The sequence below is a fragment of the Ictidomys tridecemlineatus genome, chromosome 12, assembly GCF_052094955.1.
Source record: "Ictidomys tridecemlineatus isolate mIctTri1 chromosome 12, mIctTri1.hap1, whole genome shotgun sequence".
NCBI classification, from domain to species: domain Eukaryota; kingdom Metazoa; phylum Chordata; class Mammalia; order Rodentia; family Sciuridae; genus Ictidomys; species Ictidomys tridecemlineatus.
Genome location: NC_135488.1, coordinates 96,222,457 through 96,250,302, shown reverse-complemented (window position 1 = coordinate 96,250,302; position 27,846 = coordinate 96,222,457). Strand labels below are relative to the sequence as shown.

Sequence of the window (27,846 nt, the reverse complement as noted above, 5' to 3'; positions counted from 1 at the left end):
AAAGGTAATACTGACAACTTACTTTAAAAGCTGATATTGGTAATGTGAAAAGTCTTACCAAGAACCTGAAGTTTTATTTTGAATAAAAGTGTGAGGCTTTATTAAAAAGTATTAAGCGAAATATTTTTTTCTTAAAGTCAGTGTCAGCAATATTTTGATTAAGGAGAACAAGATTTTTAAAAAGGGTAAATATAATATATAATAATACAGAGTGATCATAGAAAGCTCATGATTATTTCCACTGTTTGATATTATTATTTAATAGAAAGAAAAAAAAAGATTGGTTGATGACAGGGTGGCCTAGCAAAGTAGATTTTTACTTGGGTCATATGTTTGTTCACTCAATGACCATTCTACTCCTATTAATAAAAATAAATATTTTCTTACATCATTTAAAAAACACATTCTTTTGAGTGGGTTATTTTCTTTCATATGTCATTTAGGAAGACTATTTTGTTAAACTCTGCTCCACAATATATATTTAATTTATATACCTTAAATTTGAAACTATCAGTTATCCTAAGTACATTTTGTTAAGTAGCTATAAGGTCTATTGTATTTTAATATTATATTGCAAGACAGTAGGTGTGACCTTAAAAAAGAGAACCAACTGCATTTATGCCATTTCAGACTATTTTTAATGAATACACAATGAGTATATATTAAAAAGTAATTATGGGGCTTGGGGATGTGGCTCAGTCCTAGGGTGCTTGCCTGGCATGCCTAAGATCCTAGGTTCAATCCCTAGCACCGCAAACAAACAATTAATAAATATTTTTGAAAGCATAATTATATCCTTTTCTATAATAATCTCATCCACCATTCATGTAGCATTGCTTTCTTTGCATGTAACACTTCTTTCTAAAACATAGTAGAAAACTATATTGCAAAAAAAGAAAGTAATTTCAGTCACTCACTGTTTGTAGTGGAAACTACTCTTAAGGCAAGTAGTTATATTTTTACTATTGTAAGACACTTTAAATTCTTCTCTTAGAGAGTTTAGTTTGAATTCTAGTTCATAATAATTTTGATATCATCTGTAGCTACTAATTATTATATGCATATATTTCAACCTTTTTGGAATTTATGTATACTGTGTCTTACAGAGCTTTTTTCCTGACACTATTTGTGATTAAATTTGAAAATATAACTGTTCTATCTATGGCTTTATAATAAATTAAGTGATATAATTTTACATTGCATTGTCATTAATTTTTGACCCTGTATGTAACTCCATATTGTGTTTTTAAATATTTTTGAGTTTGAGTCCTCTTCTCTTTTTAATCTAGGTCATATTCTGCAATCTCCATCAGCCAATGTGCTTCCAACCCTTCCTTTCCATGTCCTTCGTAGCTTGTTTAGCACGACTCCTTTGACAACTGATGACGGTGTGCTGCTTAGGCGGATGGCTTTGGAAATTGGTGCACTACATCTCATTCTTGTCTGTCTCTCTGCTCTGAGCCATCATGCCCCACGAGTTCCAAACTCTAATCTCAATCAAACAGAAGTAAGTTTAATTTTAATTCCTTTTTTTAAAAAAATATTTTTTAGTTGTAAGGGGATCTTTTATTCTATTTTATTTATTTGTATGCGGTGCTGATGATCCAACCCAGGGCCTCACACATGCCAGGCAAGTGCTGTACCACTAAGCCACAATTCCAGCCCCATAATTTGAATTCTTTATAATATGAAAAACTAAAGCCTTTTCTGCAATAGTATTTCAAAGACTTAAGTGTTCCTTTGTACACTTAAAACAAGGGTTATTTAAAAGTGAAACTGTAATTGATTTTTATATTAGGCTTCTTTGGAAAATTGCAAATAAACCCACCTACTTGAAAAACAGAAAAATTTTAAGAGCTTAATAACTTTCCCATTTATCACGATATTTTGAATTTATGCTATGATCCATTTTCCTTTCCTTTAATGAAATTTAGAGAATCATACTATTGCATGGTAAGTTCTGTTCAATGGAGTCAGACAAGAACAAAAAAAAAAATAGGACTCAAACCTCATTATTTCTAGATGATTTGATTGTAGTTTTTTAGGAAAACCTAAAAATAATCAATGGCTTAACTGAGTTTAGTGTGGATGCAATATATAGAGTCAGTATATAAAAATCAATTATTTCATCAATTGCTGTGGTGCATGCTTTAATCCCTACAATTTAGGGATTAGACACAAATCTAAGGCCCTAGGCAACTCAGTGGTAGAGCACCCCTTGAGTTCAGTCCCCAATACTGAAAAAAATAAATATATGGAAATAATTATTATTTAACAGTAATAGGCAAGAAGAACTTTATAAAGAAATTTTTAAGAGTGGCATCAGAAATAGATGATTCTTGGGGCTGGGGATGTGCCTCAAGTGGTAGCGTGCTTGCCTGGCATGTGTGCAGCCCAGGTTCAATCCTCAGCACCACATACAAAGAAAGATGTTGTGTCCGCCGAAAACTAAAAAATAAATATTAAAAATTCTCTCTCCCTCTTAAAAAAAAATAAAGTTGTTTTTAAAAAAAGAAATAGATGATTCCTATGAATATATCTGAAAACTTACATAAAATCACTTCATAAAATACATAAAATTTTTTTTTAAAAACCACTTGAAGGTATTTAATGTCTTTGCCTATGTTTATCTCCAGAAACTACAGCAGGACAATAATATTCTTTTCCAAATTAATCTATGTTTGTTGCAATTCCAGATTTCCTTTTGGAAGAAGTTTACAAATTGATTGTAAAATTTATGTAGAAATACAGTGGGTCAAGGATACTTAATCAATTTCAAAGAACAACAGCATGTCTAGGCAACACATATTACCATAGATCAAAGTTTACTATGAAACTGTGGTGCTATTACAAGGATAGATAGAAGCCTAGGAAAAAATAGAGACAAAAGCCCATATGTAAAAGATTATCTAATACATGACATGTAACTACAACATAATGAATTAGTATAGTCTCATCAATACATGGTAGTAGATGAGTTTGATATCTATGTGGAAAGAAAAAAATCTTTTAAGCTCTGTTGGGCTCTGTAGGCAAAATAATTTTAAGGGGTCCATAAACCTAAATGTTTAGAGTATATTAGAAATATATACCCCAGGTTCAATGGGAATCCCAGCGGTTGTGATCCCAGCAGTTTGGGAGACTAAGGTAGGAGGACCACAAGTTCAAAGCCTGCCTTGTCAACTTAATGAGACCCTAATCAATGAAGCAAGACCCTATCTCAAAAAATGAAAAGAGCTAGAGATGTGGCTTGGTGATTAAGCACCTCTGGGTTCAATTCCTGGTTCAAAAAAAAAACCACAATACCTGTTTAATTAATCAGGCACAATTATGTTATAATGTTGTAGCAATTTTTTTTAATAGGGTACTAAAAAGATATTAACTGAAAAGGAAGAAAAAACAATCATGTTAAAATTAGAAACTTGAAAATTGACACACAGTTGTATGTATTTGTTGAATAAAATGTTTGGGTGTGTGTATACCATATATATATAGCATATCTACCACCTAAAACACATCATTTCTTTTTTTTTTTTAATTTTTAGTTGTCAATGGACCTTTTTGTACTTATTTATATGCGCTGCTGAGAATTGAGCCCAGTGCCATCCATCACAACTTAATGAGACTCTGATTCAAAATAAAAATGGACTAGGGTGTAGCTCACTCGCTGGTAGAGCACTGCAGGATTAAATCCCCAGAACACACACCCCCAATCAATTTCTACATATATTCTTTTTCCTTAGTAAATACTTCCATGGAAACAAAAAGTATTGATATTGCTTGTAAGTGCCTATTAAACTAACATTTAATTGCAAATGTTTTGAGGGTATGTGATATGTTTTATCTAATGGATTCTTTACAGAAAGATTCTTGTTCTAGAATTAATGTTACAATCCCATAAATAACAAAACAAAAAAAAAGAATTCACCTTTATGGTAGGAGGGGAGAGGTGAGGTTTTTAATCAATTGTTTTCTGTCTCCACACCATTTTTTATTGATTTTTTTAAAATAAATGACAGCAGAATGCATTACAATTCTTATTACATGTATACAGCACAGTTTTTCATCTCTGGTTGTATATAAAGTATGTTGACACCAATTTTTGTCTTCATACATGAACTTTGGATGATGATGTCTATCACATTTCATCATCCTTATTAATCCCCTGCTCCTTACCTTTCCCTCCCACCCCTCTGCCCTATCTAGAATTCATCTAATCCTCCCATGCTCCCCCTCCCTACCCCACTATGAGTCAGCCTCCTTATATAAGAGAAAACATTTGGTATTTGTTTTTTTCGGGGGATTGGCTAACTTCATTAGCATTATCTTCTCCAACGCCATCCATTTACCTGCAAATGCCATGATTTTATTTTCTTTTAATGCTGAGTAAAATTAAGAATTAAAACTTCTGTAAATAGTAGTCTCTCTTATAATGATTAAAAACATCTCTGTGTTATTCTTTTTACTGGATTCATCCTAAAAGGGTCTGGCATATCTCTTTTTTCTTTCTCCATTTTCTCTGTTTGACTTTGAGTCATTGATTCTTTGGGCTCTCAAAGAAGTTTACCCCCTTTTCTGGTAATCTTTTAAAATTTTTTTATTTATTCTTTATATTTCCATTTACCCCTACTTTCCCTTTGCAACTGCAGTTTGAATTCTGTCTTCGTGCATTTACCTATACTAGATATGTCATAGAAATTGAATTTTACAACATATTACATTTTCTGTCTTCTTCCACTTAGTTTTTGAGGTTCGTCCACATAGCATGCATTAGTACATCATTACTTTCTATTGCTAAACAGTATTCCATTGTGTTTGCTTGTCTGTTCATCCGTTGGACATTTGGATTCTTTCTGCTTTTTGACTATTATAAATAGTGCTGTTATGACTATGTGTGTGTGTGTGTGTGTGTGTGTGTGTGTGTGTGTGTGTGTGTGTGTCTTTTTTATTTAAGACTAGTTTTCTTTTCTTTGGGGTATCTACATGGAAGTAGAATTCCTGAGTCATAGTAATTCAATGTTTAAATGATCATTCAACAAATTTTCCATAACTGTTGAACTATTTTACATTGTCAGTAAGAAATATTTCTGAAGATAAATAAAGTCCAATAGTAATAAATTTTTATTTTTTATTGCCCTAAGCCACAGGTGTCAAGCTCTCATAACCCCACATCAACAGAAGAACAGCAGTTATATTGGGCCAAAGGAACTGGCTTTGGAACAGGTTCTACAGCTTCTGGGTGGGATGTGGAGCAAGCCTTAACTAAACAGAGGCTGGAAGAGGAACATGTCACCTGTCTTCTGCAGGTAAATTTGTAGAGGCCATATCCTTAGTGATAATAGTTACCATTATTTTCTGTATTTGTACAGATTTTTAAATATTGATGATGTGTCCAACTCATCTTCAGCTACTTTTATGCCCACTTGTACTCCCTTCTCCCAGTACATTCTTAGATGCCTTTGGACTAGGATTACACTTCCCTGCTTATAATTCTTAATTTCTTCACTGAAAGGAAGTTAACAAGAATGAAATTCTTCTATAATTAGAAAATGTACATGTCTAATTTCTTCTAGTCATTATCTCATTTTTAACATGTTGTATCTGGACTTCTCTATTAAAAGTTATCTGTTTATTTACTTGTTTGTTTTAGCTGTTGATGGACTTATTTATTAATTTATATATGGTGCTGAGAATCGAACCCAGTGCCTTACACATGCTAGGCAAGTACTCTACCACTGAGCCACAACCTCAGCCCTGTTTATTTTCTTTTTGTTGTTACTGGGCACTGAACTCTGGGCCTTGTGCTTGCTCTATCAGTGATCTACATCCCCAGCACCATTATACTTTTGTTTTCAAATTGTCTGTGATGTTTCTAGAGTCAGGCAAGTTGAACTAGCATAAAAAAGCCTTGGTATCACAGAAGTGAGTAGAGAGACTTAAAGAAAAGATTAGCTTTAGTTCCTTTATCAACTAATTGAAATTAATAAAGTCTTTTTAAGTGTTGCTTTCTGAAATTCTCGAATAATACACTTATTGTAATGTAGAAGTCTTAAGATCTCAGTACTCTGAAACTGTAAACTGAACCTATTCAATAAAATATCATAAATAACAAGAGTTGCTACTGTTTTTAAGTTTGTGCCCTTAAATGGATTTCTTCTCTAAGTGTAGTCATATGTGGTGCACCATGTTTTGTCAGTAACACTCTCAGGCAATATAGATCCTTTTCTTTTGAAAATTTAAACAGAACATATCTTCTTTTCAAAAACATAGTGTAAGACATTGAATGAATAGAAATATATACTTTTGAATATTCAGATTGAATCTATTAACATATACGCCTTTAAAGTATGTGGAGCTAAAGTCCAGTTTACTTTCAATAATTTAAATTTTCAGGTTCTTGCAAGTTACATAAATCCTGTTAGTGGTACAGTAAATGGAGAAGCTCAGTCATCTCATGAGAGTAGAGGACAGAACAGTAATGCCCTGCCGTCTGTACTTCTAGAGCTTCTCAGTCAGTCCTGCCTCATCCCAGCCATGTCATCTTACCTACGAAATGATTCAGGTAAATCAAATAATTATAAAACTTAGAAATTGTTCATTTGAAATATCTTTGCGGATGAATATTTTTGTCCACTTATTTTATCATTATCAGCTTAAATGAGAAGGTTTAATTGACACAGTCAGAAGATTTCTTATTTATTTTTCTGAAAATAATTGATTTTGGTGCCCTTAATTTAATATTATGCCATCATCTTTTCTGGTACTTGGAATAAAAATTTTTATGATTCCTTTGTCTTTACCTAAGTGCACACATTTCTTTCTTTTAATAACCAAAAATCATAAAAAACAAAGGCTAGCAAATTCATGACAGTATTCTGATTGAAATATGCTAAATATGGTGGAATCTCTGCATTTTATAGGATTTTTTTCATCCAACTATGAAATGATGCACAGTAAACCACCTCCACCCCCACCCCATACTGGGGATTCAACCCAGGGGTTCTTTACCACTGAGCTACCTACCCAGACCTTTTATTTTGAGACAGAGTCTTGCGATTTTGCTAAGGCTGGCCTCAAACCTATGATCCTCCTGTATTGACCTCCTGAGTTATTAGGATTACAGATGTGTACCACTATACCCTGCTAGACAACAGTAAGGTTTGAAGAAAGGCAGATAAGTCATTCAAGTGCACAAGTACTTAATAATAATAAAGGGATTAATTTTTTTAAATTCAATGAAAATATCATAGGTACTTACTTTGTCAATATGCAACTTATTATTGATTGGAGTTAGTTTATTATTTCCTTGGTTGTGGAATTATTGTCCAAGGATTGTGTTCTTTTAAAAATAAGTACAGAAAGTTATGAGACTCAGAACACAATATTGACAAGAAAAACAAGCAGTTCTTGTTTACTTTTAACCAGAACCCTTAAGTTTGTTTTTTATTTTAACTGTTTTATCCTTATCTCTTTTAGTTTAGATTATTACTCATGAAAGTAAACATGTATGTGTTTTGTTAGTTTGTTAGGAATACATAGGGAAAACAGTAGGAATGAATCTCAGAGTAATCTAGTAGTTGGTGGTAGCTAAGTTGCACAATTGGATGGAAAGAAAAGATATTTATTTGTATTTGAAAAGGAAGTACTGCTTAGATTCCCTACCGTTATTATAGAAATTATTGTGCTTCAAAAGAATACCAGTCTGCCTTAAATTTCTTCATGAAGGTATGGAGATAATTAAGTATTTAGATTTATTTTTAATTTTTAGATTGACTTGTTTTACGTATCAGCTTGGTCTTTTTCTTTTTAATTGCAAATGTAGAATGTTTTGTAATTAAGTAAAATACTTGATATTGTATAAAATTTAATACTGGATTGCATAGAACAATTGGATAGGGTGAGAAAAGGTTTGTCTTTCTCATTTTCTCTATCATTAAAATTTTATTTTATTAATCCCTTTACTTTCAAGAAATACATTGCCTACCAAAACAACTTAAATTTCTTTGTTTTAAAATTCAGTCTTTGTATAATACTGAGTTTTTATCTTTATGCTTTAGGATCAAAACATTATTTATATAATATTTAAAATAATCACTGTTTATATAAGTGAGCTTTCTGATGAAACATGTATGTTAATTCTAATTATGGTGGTATACATCTGTAATCCTGTCTATGGGAGGAGGATCCTGAGTTCCAGGCCAATCTGGGCAAATTAGCCCAACCCTGTCTTAAAACAAATAAAAAAGAAATTGTGTGGTAATAAGTAAGGTGTGATAGTTTGTAATCTTATGTGACAGATCAGAGTTTGATTTTTCTTTTCCAAGTTTTAGTATTTTCTTGAAAAAGGAGTTTCTTCATACTGTATTTAGATGTGCTTAAATGTGTGTTTTGTCTAAGTAATGATATAACTTTAATTAGTACATTTGAACTTGAATGTGATACCAAAAATATATTTTGAAATCATACCTTTATTAAGCCAGGCAATGGTAGTACAAGTTTGTAATCTCAGTGTCTTTGGAGACTGAGGCAGAAGGCTGGCAAGTTCAAAGCCAGCCTCAGAAACTTAACGAGGTCCTAAGCAATTTAGACCCTGTCTCAAAAAGGGATAGATGTGGCTTGGTGGGATAGCACCCCTAGGTTCAATTCCTGATATCCCCAAAATTAGAATAATACTTCAAGATAAATAATATAAAATTATTAACTAAGTTGTGGTAAATAAATTAGATGTCATGCCTCTTAAATCATGTTTTCAGTAATTAGAGAATTATTCTAATTATTCTTGAGTTTAGAATATTTTCTCACTTTTAGTTTATGAGAAGCAAGATAGTCAGGAATATCTGGCCTAATATTATATATGTATAAGTAAATGTAAGTTAATTATATGATTATCAAATTTAGGTAAAATATTAATAATTAACTTTTTCAGTGGATTTTTAAAATCTGAACAAGTTATCTTGCCACGGTTTTCCTAAAACTTAGTAAAATGCCTATTTTAGAACATTAGTCTAAAGTTCATTTTTAAATTTTGTTGTATTTCCAATTTAATTTATTTTTGGCAATGTTTGATGGTTGGGGCATAGGTTACAGTATTCAACTCAGAATCTTTTGCTTTGTTGTCTTGACTCTTTATTCTTTTTTAAAAATCTGGAATAGTTCACAGCCTTTATCTTTTTAGGTGTCAATATTTTTTACAGGATGCAGACCATTTATAAAATATCCTCTAAGTCAGTTTTTGTTTTTGTTTTGTTGAACCCAGGGCTTTCCACAGTAATAGCTGAACTACATCCTGTGCCCAACAGGGTTTTTTTAGTTGTTGATGGATCTTTACTTATTTATATGTGGTGCGGAGCCTTGAACTAGGCAAGCACTCTACCACTGAGCCATATACCCCAGCCCACAGGTTGATTTTTTTTTTTCCCCCCCAATTTGGTGCTGGGGATTATACCCAGAGCCTTGTGCATGTGAAGCAAGCACTCTACCAACTGAGCCTGTATCCCCCAGTCCAGCCACAGGTTTATTTTTTAAAAAAATATGTTTTTAGTTGTAGATGGACACAAATCTTTTATTTTTTATTTATTTATTTTTATGTGGTGCTGAGGATCGAACCCAGGCAATCACTCTACCACTGAGCTACAACCCCAGCCCACCACAGGGTGATTTTAAGTGTGGAAACAATACTGGTAATTTCGCTTGACAATTGAATTTAAGGGATGAAAATATTTGCACACAGTTGCTAGCATATTCAAAAACAGAAATCAAGGTGTTAGGTTCTTTTAAGAGCTACAGGAAAATACTACATATTTCCATTCTGTTACATGTTTTTAAGTGATTGATGAACAAGACAAGAAAATACAGAGGCCTGTGATGTCAGTGCCCTACTTTTCCTATCAAACACTGGTCTTCTGGTAACCTTTAATTACCTAATGTGTTTTTTTGCCTCTACCCCCAACCCCTTTTTCCCTTTTCTCCTTGTGCTAAGTAGCTATTTGGCAGATATTTTTAACTCCTTAATTACTGTTAAAAATTTATGAGTACCAGAGTTTATTCCTCATTTTAATAAAACCTTCCCAAGGTTTCAGTTGTGCAAGCTCACAATGTAGCAGGTTACCCAAGTCTATTTTATTTTGACAGAAGTTTTTAAATTGGCCTAAATATTTTAAATAATAATACTAGGCTGGCCAAAAGGATCAACAATAATTGCACATAAAGTTGATCTTCACTTGTAGCGCTGAACATCTTTGCATCAAAGTTGGAAAGAGAATATTGTCAGTTGCAAAATTATAACCAGAATAGAGGGAGTGTACAAGTTCCTTGGGGAGAAGGACACCCTTTTTTCAAAAATGACTTCTAACAATTCTGTAACTGAGACACTGATCCTATTCTTCAGAGGTAGGTAACTGATTATATTTAGTGATTTAGTCATTAAATATTCTCTTAACAATTCTTTTACTTGTAGTATAATAATGACTATGCCATTGTTTAACAAATTTGTTATTTTTAGACAGTTACTTTTATTTGTAAAATTTTATTTATTTATTTTTTTTTTAAAGAGAGAGTGAGAGAGGAGAGAGAGAATTTTTTTAATATTTATTTTTTTGTTCTCGGTGGACACAACATCTTTGTTTGTATGTGGTGCTGAGGATCGAACCTGGGCCGCACGCATGCCAGGCGAGCACGCTACCGCTTGAGCCACATCCCCAGCCCTATTTGTAAAATTTTAAATTTGAGCATTTATGTGTCCAGTTCGTTAAGCTGGTTTAGTATTGTTAGGATAAATTCTGAACATTTCATCTTTTATGAATTCACTGCAGCAGAACTATTTAATAATGATTTATTAGTAATTTTTCTACTATAATCTTTTTATTTTGGGGAGTGGGGACTGGGGATTGAACCCAGGGGCATGTGTATCACCGAGCTACATCTCCAGTGATTCTCTTTTCTCCTGCCTCAGCCTCCCAAGTGGCTGGGATTATAGGTGTACACCACCACCACACCCGACTGCTATAACCTTTTCATAAATTATCTTCTTTGTATAAGCGTGAAAATGGGTGAAGAGGAAATTTAGGGGCCTGTTATATTTAAATGAATGGAGACCTTTTTTTAAAGTATTTGGTATAATGGCAGTATGAGTTTTCATATTTAGGCAAAATTACTCATATTTAACAAATGTTTTTGCAGCATGGTTTCAGGTATTTTTTTTTCTTAGTTTTAGTTGGACATAATACCTTTATTTTATTTATTTATTTTTATGTGATGTTGAGAATCGAACTCAGCGCCTTGCACGTGCTAGGTGAGCACTCTACCGCTGAGCCAGAACCCCAGTCCCAGTTTCAGGTATTTAAGATAGAACAATAAATTTGACATTGGCATATTAGTTTTGTTCATGAAAAAATAACCAAAATAAAGAAATATGTTAGTGTTCTTTCTTGAGGTTTCACTTTGGATTAACATGAAATTAATAACATAATTCTGTGTTGGCCAACTATGTGTAACAAACTAGTAATTTAAAAAATATAATAATTTGGACTTTTCTTCCAAGAGCCTAATTCTATAAATAAGTAAGACAGGTGGTCTGAAAAACAGTGAAGGAAAAAAATATAAATTAAACAATAAATTTGAAATCATAGTTTCTAGGTCTAGGTACACAGTGAAACAAGTATATAAAAAAAATTATATTAGGATGTTTTATCTCCAGTATCATTTTTAAAAGGAATGGTAAATTCCCACCAACAATATATAAGAGCTCCCGTCTCCACACAGTTGTCATCTTTTTTTTTTTACTTTTTGTCTTTTGATAATAGTCATTGTAAATGGGATGATATTTTTGTGGTTTTGCTTTGTGTCTCCCTGATGATTAATGGTGTTCAGTATTTTTTCACGTATTTGTTGGTCATTTTTATATCTATTCAGATCTCTTCCCATTTTAAAATTGGATTATTTAGTTGTTTTTCTTATTATTAAGTTTCTATTGTATTCTAGATATTAACCCCTAGTCATATAGTCGACATAAATATTCTCTGTAGGTTTTCTTTTGATTGTTTACCTTGCTGTGTAGCAGCTTCTTAGTTTCATACAATACCATTTGTCTAATTAGTGCAACCATTAATTAGAGGTTCCTCAGCAACATGAAAATAGAATTACCACATGACCCAGCAATCCCTCTACTTTGCTTGTATGTATGTGTGTACGTGTGCACATGTGCATATCCATATCCAAAAGAAATGAAATTGTATCAGCTATCTGTACACCTGTGCTTACTGCAGCACTATTCATAATAGTCAAGATACAGGGAAGGAATCAACCAAGATGTCCATTGACAGATAAATGGACTTTTGAAAAGTTATATATTTACACTCTAGAATATTATTTTGCCATATAAAGATGAAATCCTATCATTTGCAGCAACGTGGATGAAACTAGAAGATATGTCAAATAAGTGTGGTAAACATGCTTATAATCCCAGCAATTCAAGAGGCAGAGGCAAGAGGATTGCAAGTTTAAGGCCAGCCTCCTCAGTTTTTCTTCCTTCCTTCCCTTCCTCCTCCCCCCTCTTTCCCCTCCCCTCCCCTCCCCTCCTCTCGTCTTTCCCCCAAGGATTGAACCCAAGAGCAATTAACTGCTAAGCCACATTCCCTAGCCCTTTTTTGCATTAGCTTAGGGCCTTGCTAAGTTGCTGAGGTTGCTTTGAATTTGTGATCCTCTTGCCTCAGCCTCCCAAGACACTGAGACCAGCCTCCACAACTTAACAAGAAACTGAACAATTTAACAAAACCCTGTCTGAAAATAAATAATAAAAAGGACTGGGGCTATATCTCAGTGGTAAAGCTCCCCTGGATCAATCCTCTACACCAAAAGAAAAAACAAAGGGAGGAAAAAAGGGAAGGACAAATAGCACATGTTCTCACTCATTTGAAAAAGTGAAAAAAGTTGACAGTGTAGAAGTAGAGAGTATAGTCATTCTTGAGGAAGAGGGAGAGGGGGGATAGGGATTGTGAAAGGCTGGTAGGTAAAGGGCCCCCAAACAGTTGGATAGAGGGAAGTAGTCTTTGTTATATGGCCCAATATGACAACTATACATTTCAGAGTTCTTGAAACGTTTGAAGGATTCTGACACACAGAAATTATAAAATCTGAGGAAATATAAATGCTATTTATCCTGATTTAATCATTATATTGTAATATATGTATCAAATTATAATACTTAATAAAATTTTAAAAATACGTCAAACAACAGGAAGAGGAAGGGAGAGTGCTGAGAATTTGGCTTAGTGGTAGTGATTGCTTAGCATGCATGAGGCCTTGGGTTCTATCCCAGCATTCTCCCGCCCCTCCTCCTCTCCCCAAAAAAGAATGATGAAAATGCCATAGAGAGAAAGGGCAGTTATTTCATGAGAGATTTTTTTAGGTTGATAATAAAATCTTCATGTAAATGATGTATTTGTTTTAATTTTTTTATCAACATTTAGCTTTCCACTTATAACCATGTAATTCTGAAAGCTGCTTTTGTAGGTCATGATCCTTTTTTATCTAGTCCTATTTTTTGAAATTAATTTATTTTAAGTGGTATATATGACTACAGAATGCATTTTGATTCATTGTATACAATTGCAGCACAACTTTTCATTTCAGTGGTTGTACTCAATATAACATCACACTATATATGCAGTCATACATGTACCTAGGGTAATGATGTCTATCTTATTCCACCATCTTTCCTGCCCCTATGCATCCTTCCCACTCTCCTCCCCTTTGCCCAATCACAGTTCCTCCATTTTTTCCATGTCTCCCCCTCCCCATTATGGATCAGTATCCGCTTATCAGAGCAAACGTTTGGCCATTGGTTTTGGGGGATTGGCTAACTTTGCTTAGCATGATATTTTCCTGCAAATGTCATAATTTTATTCTTTTTTAATGCTGAGTAATATTCCATTGAGTATATATATACCACAGTTTCTTTATCCCGTCATCTATTGAGGGGCATCTAGTTTGCTTCCACAGTTTAGCTATTTTGAATTGAGCTGCTGTGAACATTGATGTGGCTGCATTATTATAGTTTGCTGATTTTAACTTGTGCCTAATAGAGGAAAAAGTAGGCCCAAATTTTCATCACGTCAGATTAGGCCCCGATTTCCTTAACAATACGCCTAAACTGTAAGAAATAAAATCAAGAATTAATAAATGGGATGGACTCAAACTAAAAAGCTTTGTCTCAGCAAAAGAAACAATGAGGTGAACAAAGAGCACACATTTTGGAAGAAAATTTTTGCCACATGCACGTCAGATAGAGCACTAATCTCCGGGATATATAAAGAACTCAAAACTTAACACACACACACACACACACACACACACACACACACACACACACACACTCCGGGATATATAAAGAACTCAAAACTTAACACACACACACACACACACACACACACACACACAACAAAACAATCAATAAATGGGCTAAGGAGCTGAACAGACATTTCTCAGAAGAAGATACATTCAGTCAAAAATATATGAAAAAATGTTCAGCATCTCTAGCAATAAGAGGAATGGAAATTAGAACTACTCTAAGATTAGATTTCAACTCATGTCAGTCAGAATGGCAGTTATCAAGAAAACAGACAACAATAAATGTCAGTGAGGATGTGGGAAAAAGGCACGCTCTTACATTGGTTGCACCAATTTTCAGTCCCACCAGCAATCTGGAAAACAGTATGGAGATTCCTTAGAAAACTTGGAATGGAACTTCTAATTCTATTATAGTTAACATTTATACCATTTAGTAAGTTACTCTTCTGGCCACTAGATGGAGATCCTGTTTCATTGTTATACATACTTGACTTTTACAAGGCAGAATGTTTTTATTTCATCTCAGTCCCCTTTTGAAAAATGGTATGTTCCTTTCTTTTCAGAAAACAATATGTTAGCTCTTAGGGCAAATTATATTATTTACTCTTAACCTAATGGGTTATGCTAACAAATCCTTAAAGTGTCACAAAATCCTTACCTTTATAGTGCCTCTTTCAAAGTATGGAGATATCATTTTGGAGTTGAAAAGGAAATAAGCATTATCCTGAGAGATACCTGTGTTTCCCAGAGAAACTGGGAAAGAGACCTCTCAGACACAGAAACTATGAGAAAATTCTCATGGAGAGAGTTGGAGAGTGAATTTACAGAGTCTGAGTAACTGAGGTTATGGATTTGGGGAGAAAATACTACAGAAATAAAAGTCCCATTCTTGTCATATCACATCAGGGTGCATATGATGTCACATATCATCGATGGTGATGTCAATCTCGATCACGTGGTTAAGATGCTATCTATCAGGTCTTTCCAATTTGAAATTTAGAAAACTCTTTCCTTTCCAAACTCTATTCTTTATGTACATGTCACTCATTCCCACACACTCAGTGGGAAGGGAACAAAGTACCCTTCTACTGGAGGCGGGTGTTTATTTAGATTTTGGAACATCCATTTAGAATTTGGAATTCTTTTGAAAGGAAGATTTGTCTCTTCACTGTATTTATGCAGTCAGTTATTTGTATTCCCTTGAACTTATGTTTTTTCATATGGGGGTCATGATTGTTTTCAACAGCCTTTCAGAATATAATTAACACATTATAGAATTCACATAGTTAATATGTACAGTTCATTGGGTTTTAGTATTAATTGTGGAGCTCTGTAACCATCACTATAATCTTAATTTTCAAAATATTTTCAGTCATCCACGAAGAAGTCTTAAATTTGTTAGTAGTTATTCCCCACTACCTGCCCTATTTCCCAACCTGAGCTTATTACTTTATTGTTATTGTTTTGTTGCCCAAGTAGTTTTGGCTTTGGCCAATGGCTTTTTTTTTTTTTTTTTTTTGAAGTTGGTCTCTGTGGCTTTCTTGACATGCTCTATTTTGATTTTTAGAGGACTTTTCTTTCTTTCTGGTGCTACAAGATGATCTATGCTGGTCTTGTACTTTCCCTGCCTAATCCCTGAACTCAGTAATTTATTTAAATAATCCTGACTCCTTTAATAGAATAGTAATTAGAAATCAAGATCTAGATGTTCATGGAGAATTTTACAACCCAATATTAAAAGTCTCAAGATATAATTCAAAATTATTATCAATGTAAAGAGTCGGGAAAATGACCAACATGCAAGGCAGCAGACATTCAAAAGGTTTCAACCACAAAATAACCCAGACATTGAAATTATTTGATGAAGTCCTGAGAGTAGCTGTTACATAGTTTACTAGCCACTTAGAAAATTAGAAAAAGAAATGACTGGAAAGATGGGCGAGGGGAGAGAGAGAGAAACATGAAAAGAACTAAATGGAAATTTTACAACTGTAAAGTATTTGAAATTTCAAATTCACTAATGGACTTTGTAGCACAGTACAGACATTCAACTTGATTAAATGATGTGAAAAAAAAACAAACTGAAGAGTCCCAGACCCATGAATAACATCAAAGGTCCAATACTCCTGTCACTGAAGTCCTAGAAGCAGTGAAGAAATAGATTAATGTGGAAAATATGCTTCAAGAAATATTTGAAAACATGAAATTGCTGAAAGATGTAAAATCTGAGATTCAGGAAGCTTTGTTAAATACCAAACAAGTCAACACACAGAAAACTATACCTGGAAACATCATAATGAAACCAAAAATAACCAATTAATTTTGAGAGGATCCATAGAAAATTATACTATTATAAGAGAACAACTACTATTCAGTTGATTACAGACTTCTCATAAGAAATCATTTAGGCCATGGGTTGGGGTTGTGGCTCAGTGGTAGAGTACTCGCCTAGCATGCTTGAGGCACTGAGTTCGATCCTCAGCACCACATAAATGTAAAATAAAGATATGGTGTCCACTTAAAACTAAAAAATTAATATTAAAAGAAAAAGAAATCATAGAGGCCAAAGGACGGTGAAATGACATCTAAATTGCCTGAACGAATTGTCAACCCGGAATTCTATGACCAGAAATATATTCTTTAGGAAGGAATGTGAAATACATTCTCCAAAGAAACCAAACTAAGAATATGTATCACAAACCTTTAAGAGAAATGCTTAAGAAAATTCTTCAGATGAAATGGAAATAATTTTAAAATGAAATATGAACTTCAGAAATAAATAAAAGAAGTAGTTAATTTCTGAATAAATAAAATAGACTATTTTTCTCCTCCTAAATCTTGAAAATATGTAAGATTTTGAAAGCAAAAACAGCTTTCAAAATAGCAGCTTGAGGACATGTTAATGTCATACTTATAACAAGTATTACATAAAGGGTAGGGCATAAGGAAACGTGGTTGTAAGGCTTCTGTGTTCTACTTGAAGAGGTAAAATGTTAAAAATCTAAGTACACTGTGGAAAATTGGGTATGTTGCTCAGAGGTGATGTGACCAGTAACCAGTAAAAACCATGTGTTCCTGAGTTTCAAGTTAGCTTCTGGACAGAAATACTTACTTTTAACATTTTACTGCCGGAGGAGAATGCATTTTCTGTGTGAATCTCTTAGAAAGGAGAGAGAACATAGGATTCCTATATTTTAATTCCTCCAGATTCTGTCTAATAAAGCCTTCTTGCTGATGGCTGTAATAAATGAAATATAGCCATGAATACAACTTTCTCTGAGCCTTGTAATCCTCTTAAGACTTGTTTTAATTCCATTCAAAAACCTGATAAAATTACAGAGAATTATGGCTTTTAAAATACAGTATAATATAATATTGTATTTTAACTAAAAGCACTTTCAATTATTAGCAACAAATCTAATGAAATTTTTCTTAAAATCACATGTATTTAAGAATGAATTCCTTATTTAAATGTATACTGTTTCTAAGGTTTTTAGATTTTTAAAGCTGTATTTCTTTTCTTTTTATATTATTGGTTGTAGATGGACACAATATCTTTTGGGGAGGGGGAGAAAGAAAGAGAGAATTTTTTTAATATTTATTTTTTAGTTCTCGGCGGACACAACATCTTTGTTTTGCATGTGGTACTGAGGATCGAACCCGGGCCACACACATGCCAGGCAATCTTGCTACCGCTTGAGCCACATCCCCAGCCCACAATATCTTTATTTTATTAACTTTTATGTGGTGGTAAGGATTGAACCCAGTGCCTAACACATGCAAGGCAAGCAGTCTACCACTGAGCCACAACCCCAGCCCCTCACATATTTTTTAAATTGTCGTTTTTACTGTGTTGAATGTGTCTCTCTGTGGATGTATGCCGAAACTGTCACCTGTGTTTTGAAGCCTAGGGGTTTTTCATCGTAAAATTCTTGTATATTTTTGGTTAGAGTTACTGTTGTTAATATCTTTTTTATTTTTCCATTTGATTATTTGTTATAAAAAATTAAAAGCACCCATGCCTGTTAATTTTGTGTTCACAAACTTTGCAGACTTTTATATTAACACTAGTTCTGTGAACTCTCTTTGTTTCCCAAATAGATAATCAATTTTCTGAAAATAAATTCTCTTTTCCTTCTCTTCCTCCCTCTGTCCCTCCCCTCCCATCAACCCCTATACCCACAAACTTTTCATGGCTTAAATCAAAATTTTATATATATATATATAAAATTATACACACACACACACATACACACACACACACACACACACACACACACACACACGAATGTCTATGTAAGGAATTTGACTCTTTAAGGTGGCATTTTCCAAGAGAACTTTTTGGTACAATGGAAGCATGCCATATTTATGCTATCTAGCATGGACTTATGTGTCCATTGAGCTTTTAGGATGTACTAAGTGCATTTGGAGAACTGAAATATTAGGGTTTTGGTTTGATAGTCATATGTGACTAGTAGTTACCATACTGGACACTAAGGAAGAATCATGGCATAGTGGAAAAAGCTCTAAAATTAGGTGTACCTCAGTGTCAGTGTTGTTCTTTCTGCTTTCAGTTAGTGTAGCTCGCTAAATCTTAGTTTCTTATGTACATAATGGTGACAGTACACCTGCTCAATAGAATAATATGCCCACAGAAATGTCATTGTACAGAAAATTAATTAGATGTATGTAGGCCATAGTGATGTGCTTGATGAAGAGCAGGGAAGGAGAGAGATGATCAAAGGAGACTATAGCCTCATCAGGAATGTTTCTACTTTGCCATGCTTAACCATTTTTATATACATATGTAGTCATATATATATAATTAACTTTTAGAAATTCACCTTTTTCCTTAATGTAATTCTTATGTAGTTCCCCATAAAAAATAAGTAGCATTTAAGTTTTCATAAATGTCATCTACATGTATATTTTGCAATTCATTTCACTCAAATATTGATGTGGAAGATAGATCTGCTTTATTCTTTTAAAATATTACATAGAATAGAATCACATGGATGTTATTGTCTGGGTATGATTTAAGATTCAGAGTATTTCATACCTTCTGAAAAATTAGATATTTATTTGTCCTTTACCAAGAACATAAGATGCATGAAAGTAGGGATTTTGTTATCTTCTGCTATATTCCCATCCTATCCAGCAACATTTTTTTTCAGCAAATGTTATGGAATGACTATTTAGTAACTGGTGTTGAAAAAAAAGTTGTTAGTCCTTATCTCACATAGGAAACAAAAGTAAGTTTCAGTTGAAATATAGTTACAAGCCAGGCACCATGGTCCACGCCTGTAATCCCAGCAGCTCGGGAGGCTGAGACAGGAGGATCACAAGTTCAAAGGCGGTCTCAGCAAAAGTGAGGCATTAAGCAACTCAGTGGGACCCTGTTTCTAAATAATAAAATTTTAAAATGGGCTGGGGATGTGGCTCAGTGGTTAAGCACCCCTTGGTTTGATCCTCAGTACCAAGAAAAAAAAGAAATACAGCTACAAAAGCTAAAACCTTAAAAACAGTATACATTAAAATAAGGAATTTATTCTTAAATACATATGATTTTAAGAAAAATTTCATTATATTTGTTGCTAATAACTGAAAGTGAACATAATCAACATTTTTTATTAATAAGATTGATTTGTTGAAGAAGATTTAGTTTTTAAAAACCCACCAGACCTAGCCTTCTCACTTCTATAACATTAGAATGACTTGTTTCAAATTAATTTTAAATATATATATTTCTACTTCATACCAATAAGTGTATTTATTATCATATTCTATTATCCTATATAATCATTTTTAATGTAATATAAGCAGATTAGTTACATATCTTGTTTTCCCTCCAACTCCGCACCTTTTTCTTTTTCCTTACTTCCCCAAGTGCCTATTGTTATTCTTTGTACATTGGTGCCTAATAGCCATCTGTTGTATTTGTCCATTTATTAACCAACCAGTTAATCTGGCACATTGCTGTGGACTTAACTTGTATATAACATGTTCTCATTTTGTGCTTTTCCATCTCCTCCTCTTCTTAGTTTTGGATATGGCAAGACATGTGCCACTCTATCGGGCTCTGCTGGAATTGCTCCGGGCCATTGCCTCTTGTACTACCATGGTGCCGCTATTATTGCCTCTTTCTACAGAGAGTGGTGAAGAGGAAGAAGAACAATCAGAGTGTCAAACTTCTGTTGGTACATTATTGGCCAAAATGAAGACCTGTGTTGATACCTATACCAACCGTTTAAGGTACTATGTTTGTTCCTCTTGGCCTTGCCTCTGGTTTTTCTTTTTTCATTGTTATATACTGTTTAAACATACACACACACACACACACACACACACACACACACACACACGTGAGCAATTCATAAATACCCGAAGAAAAAGTATCTTCCAAATCCTATACTAAGAAATATCTATTCATAGTGGCTTATCACATATTTCATGTGTGATTTTACAGCTATTGGTAATGGAGTTTTTCTTAAATGCCAACATTTTACCTGTTACACAAATACTAATTGCACTTAATATTGCTGTCAAGACATCTTTCAGTCAGTAAATACACATCATTGACATCATTATTAATACTTCTGTTTCTCCATTTTATATAAGTGCTATATTTTACTTGACCATTTACTACTAGATATTTGGGTTATTTTCTGTTTGTAACAATTTCATGCATTTATTTCATGGGGCTTATAGAAATTTCTGCAGGGTATAATCATAGAAGCAGAATTATTGGGTTTTTGGATTGCTCCTATTTCATTTTAATTCATGTTATAATTTGTGGTATAACCTTCCTTAAGTCAGAAGATTTCGTATTTGTCAGAGTTATAATACAGTTGGTTATTTGTGGAAAAAGTGAATTTTTAAATTATTTTTGATTTAAGTTTATACCTTAGTTGACTGAGATAATGAGTTCTGTTATCCCAAACTTTTTGTTATTTTTGGAAGCTCTGAGGATTGAACCCAGAGCCTTTTGTATGATAGGCAAGGACTGTACCACTAAGTTACATCCACATTCCTTTTTTATTTTGAGACAGGGTCTTGCTTAGTTTCTCAGTCTATTCTTGAACTTGGGATCCTTCTGCTTCAGTCTTCCGAATTGCTGGGATTACAGTCTAGTTCCACCATGCCCAATACACAAACTTTTAAAATTACCTACAGTACTCTTTTTCTTTTAGCAGAATTGGTTCAGTGTTTGTCAATTTTCCTTAAAGATGGCCTAGTTCTGATTTTTTAAAGCATTTATACTTCCAGTAGATTTTTCTTTGTCAGCTGTCTTTTGGAAGTTAAAATAACTTTGTCAGTGGACTTTAAAAGTCAATTTATGTTCTTTCTCATCTTTGCACTGTTTTGCCTACAACCAAAACAGTATATAGATCTACCAAGGGCAGAGAATTGGTGACTAGATAAATGCTTGTTGTCACTTTACCTTTGAAGGAAAACCCAGCTTATCAGATCATCCTCTTTATTGGCTAAAGTGCTATCACTATCACTTTAAAAACTAATGAATTGCTGCCATGTAGTAAAACTTATAGATTGATCTGGATGTGATGGTTTGCACCTTTTCATCTCAGGAACTCAGGAGGCTGCAGCAGGAATGCTTGAGCCCAGAAGTATAAGGCCAACCTAGGCAACATAGTGAAACCACATCTCATAAATGGAAGCTATAGGTTCATACTCCTCTGATACTCATGAAGGAATATGTAAAGCTACATATTCTTTGATAGTATATTTTTTTCTGTTGTATTATTGTGGCATTTGGTCTCATCTTCTGTGATGGCCTCCAAAAATCTTTCTAACTGATAATCTAGAAAGCCAGTGTAATTACATAAAAACAGTTTGGTTCCATAAATGAACTCCAAGTATCCAGTTCTCTAATTGAACTAATGTCTTCTTGGAAAACATCTAATTGAACATCATCTTCCCTACCCTAGCCACAAGTGTCCCTTACTCCTTAATCAATTTACATAATGGATATCAAGCTTTGATATTATCCACATGTTTTTAGGGGGCATCTTGCCTTATATTTCTGTGTTTTGAAACAAGGCTTTTAGATTATAAGTAAACATTGAAACTTTGTTAAACTCAGTGCTTTTTACCCAAGAATTTTTTTTAATTAGATGAAAAATTGCTTACTGATCAGAATGTTGATCAATATCACCAGTGTGTAGTGTTATAAATGTGAAAATAAAGCCAAATAAGAAGTATCTTTCTTTGAACTATATATTTTCTTGCACTGTAATTTCTCATGGACCCTAACAAAAATGAATATATAATGTATTGAATTTAAGATATTTTTAGGATACACTTATTGCATGAGTAGAATATGGACACCTATAGGGCTTCGGAGGTCAGTTTGCTTTTCTGAATGTATTTCCTGTTCACCTATCTTATGCTGTATGCCTTTTTTGAAAAAATAAATAAATACTAGATGTCTGTATGGAACATATTGAATTAATTCACTAGGAAAGTTTAATTTCAAACAGAGGATAATTGGTTTTATTATCTTTACAGTGATTCTATGCAGTAACTATTTTTAGTAACTTCATTTTACTAATAGTGAAACACTGCACTAGTGTGTTTTTTATTAAGACTTGCATGGGCTTCTTAGTCGAGATCCCTCACAGTCTCTGGTATACTGTGAAGCCTTTGTTAGAAAAAGAAACCTTATGGGGCTGGGGTTGTGGCTCAATGGTGGAGCGCTTGCTTAGCACATGCGGGGTCCTGGGTTTGATCCTCAGCACCACATAAAAAAAAATGAATGAATAAAATGAGTGTGTTGTGTCCAACTACAACTAAAAATAAAGAAACCATAATTTCTACTTTCCTTTCAAAGTTTGGTATGTTGAGAATTCAATTTCAACTTCACAGAGAAAGATAAGGTTCATTCTTTTTAGGCTGTCAAGACTTAAGATATTGTCTTTTTTTCCTACCAAGCATACACAAATGGCATGCATTTTTCCCCCTCTTCAAATAAAAGTGTGTTATATTTCACTTTTCAGTTGTTGTAGGTAAAGAAAAAGATTCACTATGTACTTTGCAGATTTCTACCTGATGATTATGGTTAAACATAATAATTTTCATAAAAATTACTTGTGTATGTTATAGTTAGAATTTTTATCTTCCTTTTGGAGATGAGAAAAATCAAATTAAAAGAAAATATTTTGACCAGGCACAAAGAAATAGTTTACTATTACTGATGGGAATAACCTAATTGAGATTATTCTATTTTGATATCAATCCCTGAACCCTAATTTTGATCTGATAGTTCAAAGAATGCAGGGGATTCTACAGGTTACCATGTTCCCAACCTTTAAACCTTTTATAAGAGATGGGCAGATTATTCAGAAGCTTGAAAGGAACACCTTTTACATTACATTTATCTAATTTGTATATTAGAAATATGTGATTACATTGAGATGGGTGAGCTCTGTCCTTGTCACAGAGCATTACTGATTCACTCATTTAACAAATGTTTATTAAATGTTTGTGAGTGCTTAAGAAAATTTTGTCTTCTTTCTAAGGGACTGACATATAAGTTTTGGAAATAATAATAACCAGGAACTTTTAATAAAATAACACATGTGGGTGGCTATTAGGGGAAGTATAAAAACAATACAAGAGAATCAGCCCAGGTTTGGAAATCTAAAGAGCAAGAAGGAGTTAGCTAAGTGAAGAGTGGCAGGGTATTGTGTCTCTGGCTGTGGAAATAATGTTAGATTGAAAGAAATCATCACATATTTAGAGGACCTAAGAAAGTTCAGTGTATCCTGGGAGTAATGTTGGTGGGAAATCAGGGACTAGAGATGAAGAAAAATCAGAATTATTTACCTTTAAAAGTGTGATGAGCCACTGAACAATTTTTAGCAGAGAAGCTATTCTGATTTGCATTATAAAAAGGTCTTGCAGTGTAAATAAATGATTGAAATAAGAGGTGGAACAAAATGGTACTGCCAGGAAAGAGACATTCACCCTTCCCATCTCAGCAGACAGAACTGTATGCATCCTATCCTGCCCTGCCCTGCCCTGCCCTGTCTGGGGACTGAAATTTTGGCGTTCATTAGCAACTCTTGCTCTTACGCTCATTCCTACATAGAAATATATTCCATGTTCCAGACATTGAACCTAAAAAAGCAATCATTTAACTCAGGCTTTCAACTCAGTAGGGATCTCCTTCAGTAAAGTACAAGTGCCATAGCACAAATGGTCTGGGAACATGAATTTCTTAGTTCATACATAAGAATCTAAAGTCGGGGCTGGGGATGTGGCTCAGCGGTATTGCGCTCGCCTGGCATGCGTGCGGCCCGGGTTCGATCCTCAGCACCACATACCAACAAAGATGTTGTGTCCGCCGAGAACTAAAAAATAAATATTAAAAATTCTCTCTCTCTCTCTCTCCTCTCTCACTCTCTCTTTTAAAAAAAAAAAAAAAAAAGAATCTAAAGTCTATAATTCCAGGCAGTTTTCCAAAACTAATCCTACTGTTTGGTTATTTGACTGACTTTGTAAGGCAGAAAGCTGTCATCTCTTGGCTTAATAGAAGCCATTTTGGTATTAAGGTTCCAGAATAACAGAATGAGGTTGTTTACGTATTCATGTTTTCTTCTACTGTTCCTTGAAAGCTGTCATTCCAGCTAGTCATAGATATAGAAAACGTGTGCAGTAGTCAGTGTTTTAAATGTAAAAATTCTCTGTATCCTTGTATGTATATTATTTATTTTGGAATATATTCATATTTAACAATGAGCCCATATAAGAGTGAGATTTATTAAGATGGTCAAATAAATCAGATAGTTTTCATGACTGAAAACTGAAGAAAAATTTTCTTGATAGAAATTCTTGGTCAGAGACTTCAGAGCATCAGCATTTGTGAGAAAAATCTGTTAGATCTTATGTGCTATGCTGTAGTTAACTTAAAATTTTTCTTTAGGAGCCTCACATGGTAGTACATGCCTATAATCCCAGCAACTTGGGAGGCTGAGGCAGGAGGTTCATAAGTTTGAGTCCAGCATCAGCAGTTTATCAAGGCCCTGTCTCAAAATGAAAAAAGGCTGGGGATGTAGCTCTTAGTCTCCAGTACCGATGTTTTTCTTTAGATCAACTAACTTTTTTTTTAAAGAAGAAACTTTAAATTACTACCATATCAGAAGAACCAGTACCATTTACCATCAATAGAAGATAAGTGTAAAAAAAAATGAACTACATAACTGTGAATAAAATAGTGTACACTTATTTGTCCTAGAAAATGTATTAACCCAAGTGCTCAAAGGAGCATAATCAGAAATGATCAATCTCACGTTGTTTGTAAAATGGAAACTAAAATTAATTTATATAAACCACAGTATATACCATGTGTTGTGTAGCAGGAAAGACATCGATATTTATAGATGTAAATTTGTTGGATTTTAAAAAGAAAGTCAAGCAATTAGTATGATATGATTTTTTTAATAATTTCATTGTCATCAAGTATATTTGATCTGTTTTTCTTTTGATATACAATTCCATGAACTTGAATACATACTTAGATTACTGTAATCACAACCACAAACAACATACAACAGTTTGATTATCTGTTTAAAAAAAAAAAAACTCCCTGATGCTACTTGCCTTTTTGTAGTCAAACCTTTATGCCCCCTATAATCCCTGAAAAAATATATTTTCCATTAGTGTAGTTTTTTTTTTTTTAAAGAGAGAGAGAGGGGAGAGAGAGAGAGAGAATTTTTAATATTTATTTTTTAGTTCTCGACGGACACAACATCTTTGTTGGTATGTGGTGCTGAGGATCGAACCCGGGCCGCACGCATGCCAGGCATGGCGCGCTACCGCTTGAGCCACATCCCCAGCCCCATTAGTGTAGTTTTTACCTTATCTGAGGATGTTTAAAAAATAAAAGTGAATATTGTAAAACAGAAAAAAATCTAACACCATTGCTCCATATTTTTAAAAAGGACAAACATTGAAGCATACCAAAAGGTGTACTTTTAAAAAAAACTTTACTAGGGATTGAACCTAGGGACACTGAGCCATATCTCAAGCCCTTTTTATTTTGAGACAAGTTCTAAGTGGATTAGGACCTTGCTAAATTGCTGAGGCTAGCCTCAAACTTCAAATCCTCTTGTTTCAGCCTCCCGAGTCTCTGGGATTGCAAGTATACCCTGCTGCACCAGGCCCGAAGGCTTACTAAGACCTTTCCTTTTCAATGAGTTTCCTACTTGTGTGATTCAGTTATTAAATATTATATTTCACTTCCACTTAACAGTCTGCCTATACTTTGGAGAACATTTATTAATAGGATATATCCCTCCCATAGGACCATTTTACAAGTATAAACTAACAGAATTTTATTCCTTCTCTATTTCCTTCTTGTTTAATTGAAAGAAATTAAAGTTTCAGACAGCCAAACTGTCCTTGATTTTATTTTTAAATGTGGCTACAATTTAGAATTGTATTGTGCTTCTCCTCATCACCAGGCCTGTCCTGCTATTCAGAATTTTGCCTACTCCTTCCTCAAGTATGGAAGTATGGATTAATAAAATTTATATGACAAAGGAAATGACCTCTTAATCTTTCTTTAGAATACTTATATTAATATTTTTTTAAATATTTTTTAGGGGGCTAGGATTGTGGCTCAGCGGTAGAGTGCTTGCCTCACACGGGCAGGACCCGAGTTCCATCCTTAGCACCACATAAAAATAAAGGCATTGTGTTGTGTCCATCTACACCTAAAAAATAAATATTTAAAAAATATGTTTTTTAGTTGTAGAGGTACACAGTGCCTCTATTTTATTTATTTATTTTTACGTGATGCTGAGGATCAAACTCAGTGGCTCACACATAGTAGGTGAGTGCTCTACTGCTAAGCCACAATCCCAGCCCATTGTATTTCAATAAAAGATGAGCAAGTTAATTATTGGATAAAGGATGTTTAAAAGAAACTTTAGTTGTGTTATTTTCTACACCTACTCCCATTTAAGTGATATGCCAGAGAATAGAATAGGTAAAACTAATACTATAGTTAAGTAACTGAACTTTCTGCATAAACCATAAGAATGAATGCTAGAGGAGGAACTTGAGTTGGCACAGTGGCACAACACCATGGGATTTCCTTTTATGCCCTGTAAATCTGTAATTAGAGTTTTTACTATTATATGTAATAATGTATAAGATAATTATATATGCATGTATATATTGATGAATGCACATACATAAAAGTAACCTTTGAATTTTCATTTTTGAAATACAACTTTAAGGTTTGTTTTAGATTTCCCTTAATTGTAATCACACCCTTAATAGTAAAATGATTATCTTATAGTTTGGTGACTGATGTAGTTGGAATTTGGTATAATCTAAAACTCTAAAGTAATGTGTACTTTTAGTTTATTAACTTCATCTTTCCTGACTTTGCCAAGTAGCAGCTGGGAGTGATTTGTTGTGATTTAGTTTGTCTTTAAGAAAGTTGGTAAGGGGCTGGGGATGTGGCTCAAGCGG

General features: G+C 33.6%; 1 protein-coding gene across 17 annotated transcripts in view; it reads left to right on the top strand.

Annotated features, from left to right (window-relative positions):
* Birc6 (baculoviral IAP repeat containing 6) overlaps positions 1-27,846 on the top strand; it is a 212,070-nt gene that overhangs the window by 155,507 nt on the left and 28,717 nt on the right. For all 17 annotated transcript variants that reach the window (XR_013429101.1, XM_078029413.1, XM_078029415.1 and 14 more), the window contains 4 exons: positions 1,290-1,507; positions 5,142-5,306; positions 6,394-6,562; positions 20,388-20,598. Coding sequence is in view for 16 of the 17 variants with exons in the window: in XM_078029413.1 (XP_077885539.1) it covers positions 1,290-1,507; positions 5,142-5,306; positions 6,394-6,562; positions 20,388-20,598 (763 nt within the window). In the remaining variant the exon portion in view is untranslated. The remainder of the gene's footprint in view (positions 1-1,289; positions 1,508-5,141; positions 5,307-6,393; positions 6,563-20,387; positions 20,599-27,846) is intronic.